The sequence below is a fragment of the Poecilia latipinna genome, unplaced genomic scaffold, assembly GCF_001443285.1.
Source record: "Poecilia latipinna isolate Pla-1442-1.1 unplaced genomic scaffold, P_latipinna-1.0 Scaffold3587, whole genome shotgun sequence".
NCBI classification, from domain to species: domain Eukaryota; kingdom Metazoa; phylum Chordata; class Actinopteri; order Cyprinodontiformes; family Poeciliidae; genus Poecilia; species Poecilia latipinna.
The window spans coordinates 15,476-21,847 of NW_015116203.1; the positions used below are offsets into that span (position 1 = coordinate 15,476).

The window sequence follows — 6,372 nt, forward strand, 5'->3', positions numbered from 1 at the left end:
AATAGATCTGTCCTAACCTGTTCAAGAAGCATATTAGATGAAGAGAATCTAGAACTAAATGTAAATTGATCTCATGAAAGTTACAGTAGATATGTTTTTTTCTTATTTTCCTAAATTATCTATATACATATAAGCACAGATGCCCAAAATAATCCTGGGCATTTTCTAATGACTTCACATTCACACAAAGACGTCTAGAGTTTGTTTAAATGTTGAAAGATTTTACCAGGATGGTGTCAAAGGAAGGAGTAACATTTAGTTTTATGTTATCACGTACATAAATGCAGAGTTTTGCCATGTAAGGTCCGAGAGGCGATTCACACACAGAGCAGGTTACTAGTTCTTATGGAGCTCCAACAGTTTGTTCAGTATCAGCTCTGAAGGCCTTGGATGATTCCTGGTTTTAAATAGTTCACTGCCAGGCCTCTGCAGAACCGGTTGCATCATTCCTGATGATATACATTTTTCTGTACTTGAGTCTCTGTCTTTATCGTTACAGAATCATACATCCTTCAGGGAGACATCCTGGTACCGAAAACCACAAACAAGAACGCAGATCCATGTGTTCTGAAAGGCTGCCTGTGGCCCAAACATGGACGCTACGTCACTGTGCCGTACGACATCTCTGATAGCTACAGTAAGACGTTTTGCTTGAAAAGCTTTTAAGGCATGGATAAAAAATACAATGGTTTAAAGCAGGGGTGTCCAAAGTCGGTTCTGGAGGCCCAGCATCCTGCACGTTTTAGTTCTCACTGGTTGTAGTAACAACCTCTCCAGCTTGTCAATGTTCCTCTTAAGGTTTCTAACGAGCCATCATTTGATCCAGGTGTGTTAAACCAGGGAGGGAACTAAAACATGCAGGATGCCGGGTCTCCAGGACCCACTTTGGGTACCACTGTTTAAAGGTATCGCAGTGTGAACACAAAGTTAAAGGAGCTACTATTGTGCTCTTCATTAAATTCTCCAAGTGTATTTCTGCTATTGCGTTTACATACTTTCTCTTAGCTGCTTAACAGACATGTTGCTCATGATTTACAAAATATAATATAAAAAAACTGCCAGTTTCTCTGAAAGCTCATTGAAGGAACATCTTGGCTCCTTTGTAGACGTTTTTTAAAAACCTTGGTGTACCTGGAAGTAACCGACCCACGCCCACTTATTCATGTTTCATTAATCAATAATTAACTAAACAGATTTAAATGTTTTTGTAGCTCAAGAAGAACGCAAGATCATTCTTGGAGGGCTTCAGAGTTTTAAGCGGACCACCTGCATTCGCTTTGTCCCATATAGTAACAAGTATCGTGACTACATCCACTTTGAACCAAAGAATGGGTAGGAACACACTCCTCATATATATTCATGGAGTTTGCATGACTGCATCCATCAATAGTTGATTCTATTGGTTGAACATGTTGGCTTAAGTATGTTGTAATTAACTAAAAGTTGCTGTTTTGATATATAAAAATCTTATGTTTTGTTATATTTTTCACCCATGAAATCCACCATTCTTCACTTGCACAGTGCATGCAACAGGTTGATGTTGCATTTGGGTTCCTTCTGTACTGAAATCTACAGATAAAGCACAGGAAGAGTTGTCATCATATTACATTTGATTAACATCCTGCCTGTTTTTCTCTGGTCTCCATGTTGAACATGTCAGGTGTTCGTCCAGCGTGGGACGTCAGGATGGAGGACAGTTCATCTCCCTGGAGAAACCTGGCTGTTTGTCCCTCCGCGCAATTCAGCATGAGGTTCTTCACGCTCTGGGCTTCAAACATGAACAGGTCCGCTCTGACAGAGACGAACATGTTGAGATTCTCTTCAAAAACATTGAGAAAGGTAAGTTTGAAGTTAAAAGAATCTGTTTCATAATTATTTACTGTATTTTTTTTTGTTTTAGCAAATCTGTATTTTTGAAATATTGGAATTATCCCCAAAACATTGAGTCAGGTCAGCGTTCCAGTTTAATTGATTTTACTAAAGTTTTCAAGCTACATAGCAAATATTTAAGGTTAAATGTTTGAAAATAACTGATAAATACTTTATCTTTTCTTGACTGGTGTATAGGAAAAGAGAATAATTTCAGAAAAGTAAAAACCAACAACTTGGGAACTCCCTACGACTTCACCTCCATCATGGAGTACGGAAAGTGAGTTGCAGGAAACTTCTCTCCCACAATGTGATTTATTCAAACTTATGAAATGCAGGGAGATGTAGCCCGCCATGGTTGATTAATATTTCTGATTGAACTACAGAATAAACAGAACTATGGTGAAATAAACAGTTTAAGCATCTTGAAGAATTAATCAAAAATATTAAGTATGTATTGGTGTCTTCTTTAAGATATGCATTCTCCAAAAATAAGTTGCCTACCATCGTTGCCAAGTCCAATCCTAAGTACGACTGGGGGCGAGCCACTAAGATGAGTACCAATGACATCACCCGCGTCAACAGGCTTTATGGATGCTGTGAGTAATAAAAAATGTTTTAGTCTTAAAATTCTCTGAAACTGTTTATGTAGTCTCTAAATGTCTCTATTTTCTCAGTATAAAATGACTTGGAGAAATCAGCTCAACAAAAGCCAAGAATTGATCTGACACATTTTTAAAAAGATCTGGAGCCACCTGCTGGTCAAAGGTTGCACTGCATCTCCTGTTGATGGGAGGTTCCTCAGCCAACTTCATGCAACTTTGATTTGAATTTGCTTATTGCTTTTTACTTTACATGAAGCCTCTGTGTAAAAGAATAAAATTATCATTTTTATTAAAGTTGTATTCATCTCATTAATATGCACTGAGTTCCAACAGTACAAACACTGTGATATTCTATAATCCATAATTTAATGGTTATCATTGAACATTTGGATAAAGGCAATCTGCTTGACAGTTTACTTTTCCATGAAAATCCTGCTTGCAGTGTCATAAAAACCAAGCTAGCTTCAGTTCACTAAAGTTCAGGTTCACAGACGACTCCATTACAAAGGCCCACAAGACCGAAGTTTATAGCCTTGTTGGTAAAAGGGACAAAAGCTGAAAACATCTCTACTCCCAGCTAGATAAGCCAGACAAAAACTGCTTTATGAGATCATCTGTCTGCAGACCTTACCAAATAGTCACATATTTAATGCTGTAAGTGAATAAGTGGACCATAGACTTATCTCATTTGCTTTATTCTTAGCTAAATTCAGTGAAAATGCTTCATATTTTCACAAAATACCTTTTAAAAAGTCAAATCAATTCAAGTTTATTTGCATAGCACATTTCAGTAACAAGGCAGCTCAAAGTGCTTCACCTCATCAGTCACCGGTTACAAAACAAGCAAACAAAATCAACCAAATACACATCTGACATGTTGGTCAAAGTTCCACTAATCAAAGGCAACTCTAGTAAAGGTGTAGCCATACTATGCTCGTCGCTGGCTCTGTTAGCATATTTCCACTGTATCGTTGCTTTAGTTTCTCTACTTGCTTTCTGCAGGTTGTCCTTTGGACTGTTATGGTTTCCTGAATGTGGTTGCTGCTCTCCGTGCTTCTTCTTTACTGCTGCGCGGTTGCAGAGCGACAGTCTGGGGTTGAGCCACTGATCTGCACATTGAATTGGCTTAAAATATGAATGTTGTGCAAATAACAAAGAATGGCCTAGTCAAAGTAGAGATTTAAACCAAGTTATGTTGTGGCATAACCTTAAACAGTACAATGATGCTCAAAAACCTTGTAATATGTTTCAGTTAAAGTAAATGAAAGAAGATTGGGTCAGTATTGATTAGTCAGTTATCATGAATGCTAAATGCTTTTCTGCATACAGCCAGGTTGCTTTAGTTTGTCTCTAAAATTAAAATATTGACAATCCCTTGTCAGGTAGCAGACAGACATTGTATTTTATTAGCTTTTATCTTATGGACCAACACAGGAACTGAAGATGGAGGAAAATTGGTTTATAGTTTTCAGTTTTTATATCACCCTAAAAAACCTAAAATTTCTAACTAAACTTCTGTTTAACTCTCAGTCCCTCCACAGACTTCCTGCTCAGATCAGGCGATGTTTTGAAATCACCTTTGTGGTTTTAAGTGAATGAGAAAGTTCTAACCACAGACTGACACACTTAACTATCCGTTTGTGTTTTAAAGCTGACGTGTTTGCTTTGTTAGCGCCCTTAAATTTTTCATATTATTACATACATTTCAATATCAATATTGGTAATTTTCAAATAATGATTTTGTTTATTGACCTGCGTGTTACAGCAGCATTGCATGCACAAGCATATCCAGCACCTTTTCTGCAATCTGAAAGTTCCCGTAGCTTCTGACCATTACCAATAATGTGAGAATTGACTTTTAACCAAGCGAGACATTTCCTGCCACTGAAATTATGAGTGGGTGTTTTTTCCTCTTATGTGGAAAAGACAGGAAAAAACAGCTGTGGTCACTTCTAGTGGTTGAACTGGTTATAAAGAGCAGAGCATCGGTTTCATGGAGCGTCAAACAGCCACTTCTTCAGTCCTCTCTGACTTCATCTCTCATCAGGTAATGTTGCACATTGTGAATCTGCACATTACTGGCAAAGAAAACATAATTTAACTGTTTTACTTTCATCTGCTCAGGTGTTGAGTTTCAAAGAAACTCCACAATGACTCCAAATGTTCTCTGCCTGCTCTTTCTTTTGATGGCCGACGGGTCTCTGGTGGGTTTTACTGTCATTTCTAACAATGTGATGTTGAATATTTTTCAAAGTGTAAAAATTTAGAAAGAAAAAATGAAAGGAAAAAGTTTGTATTCTGTTTTCCTCTCACTGCGAGAGCATGAGATGTCATAAAACAAGAAAAATAGCATTAGTTTAATTAATTGTGTGTTTTGGCTTAAAAATAAGCAGACTAAGGAATATAAACATTTGTGACTTTGTGTGTCTGTGTTGCAGAGTGCACCAGCTAAAAATGAGGATCCAGTTGGTGAGTTGAATCAAATCACATATTATTACATATTATTATGTTTGACCAGAGTTGGGTAGTAACTAGTTACATTCCTTGAGTAACTTTAAAAAAAACAAAAAAAACAAAAAAAAACTGAGAAATATTTTTACTACACTTTTCACTTTTTAGTAAAATTTTATTTTGAAGTACATCTACTCTTACTTTATTTTCTTCCCACTGAATGAGAAACAAAAATGTTTAACCAAAAAATTGCCAGACTCAGAAGTTTTTGTTAAAGTTTCATAAGTTTTTGGTGGAAATAAACTGATTTGGAAAATTTTGTAGTGTTATTTTTTGTTACTTATATGAATAATTGTCATTTTGGTCCTTAAAATACCAAAGTTTCCACTTAGCTTTCTATTTTGGTTCCTATGATGATGTAATTTTTAAATATTAATGATTGATAATTTGATCAGTTACTCAGTATTTGAGTTGACTCTTTAACAAATCCTTTTGCTCTTACTAGAGTTCAGTTCCTGGATTCGTCTCCATGTCTGTATTTCCCTGATGGACATTTCAAACCTAAACTTCTTGTATTCTGTTTCCAGATAAGTCTGACAACATCCTCGAAGTCATCCCAAGACCCAAAGCTCAATTTCGTAAGACTAATATTTAAATGATAAATTCTGTAATGAGAAAAATACGTCAAGACTTAATTGTTTCTCATCATTGGGTGATAAATGGACCATTTTCTTGCACTAAATGAAAAGTGAAATAGCATTGGCTGACATAATGCTGCCAAAAACAAAATATTCTCCTTCTCTTGCTATTAGCTTCTTACTTTTCTTTAAAACAGAAAGTGTTTTTTTTTTTACATCAGTTCTCGTGTCTCTTTGTGCATCTGCTCTGTTTTCTCAAACTGCCTGTCGATGGTGGAAGATGGCCGCCCGCGCTGAGCCAGGTTGTGGTTCTGCTGGTGGTTTCTTCCTGTTAAAGGGAGTTTTTCCTCTCCACTGTTGCTACATGCATGCTGAGTTATCGTAAAGCCAGTGACTCAACTCCATCTGAGGGCTCCCTTAGACAGAAAACTAGAATAGGAATGGATGCATGATTGACTTGAGATGACGTGTTGTGATTTGGTATTGTATCATTAAACTGAATTAAACTGAGTCTTCATCAGTTCCAGAAACATTCATGCTGCAAGGCGACGTGGCGGTTCCTAAAGCTACCAGCAGGAATGCAGACTCCTGCTACCTGAAAGGCTGCAAGTGGCCCAAACGTGGATCCTATGTCCGTGTGCCCTACTACATCTCTACTAGCTACAGTAAGAACTTCTGTCCCTATTAGCAGGCATGCTAATAAAATATACATATTCTAACTGTATCAAATAAAACAATGCCATATGTTTACGGTACTACAGAAATCGGTAACACTTTATTTGAAGGGGGTTGAATAAGACTGTCGTGAC

The 6,372-nt window shown here is 37.0% G+C and overlaps 2 protein-coding genes across 3 annotated transcripts in view; both read left to right on the forward strand.

The window, feature by feature from the left end:
• LOC106941284 (low choriolytic enzyme-like) overlaps positions 1-2,743 on the forward strand; it is a 7,725-nt gene extending 4,982 nt beyond the window's left edge. Inside the window, exons 2-7 of the mRNA XM_015024246.1 lie at positions 479-637; positions 1,212-1,332; positions 1,661-1,839; positions 2,068-2,149; positions 2,344-2,468; positions 2,547-2,743. Coding sequence (XP_014879732.1) covers positions 479-637; positions 1,212-1,332; positions 1,661-1,839; positions 2,068-2,149; positions 2,344-2,468; positions 2,547-2,551 — 671 coding nt within the window. The 3' untranslated portion in view covers positions 2,552-2,743. The remainder of the gene's footprint in view (positions 1-478; positions 638-1,211; positions 1,333-1,660; positions 1,840-2,067; positions 2,150-2,343; positions 2,469-2,546) is intronic.
• Positions 2,744-4,427: 1,684 nt separating this feature from the next.
• Positions 4,428-6,372, forward strand: part of LOC106941287 (high choriolytic enzyme 2-like) — an 8,273-nt gene continuing 6,328 nt past the window's right edge. The window contains exons 1-5 of one of the 2 annotated variants that reach the window (XM_015024250.1): positions 4,428-4,521; positions 4,599-4,678; positions 4,913-4,943; positions 5,513-5,563; positions 6,085-6,228. In XM_015024250.1, the coding sequence (XP_014879736.1) occupies positions 4,625-4,678; positions 4,913-4,943; positions 5,513-5,563; positions 6,085-6,228 (280 nt within the window). In that variant the 5' untranslated portion in view covers positions 4,428-4,521; positions 4,599-4,624. Of the gene's footprint in view, positions 4,522-4,598; positions 4,679-4,911; positions 4,944-5,512; positions 5,564-5,843; positions 6,229-6,372 lie in introns of those variants that run through there. The other variant, XM_015024251.1, reaches the window with a different exon arrangement.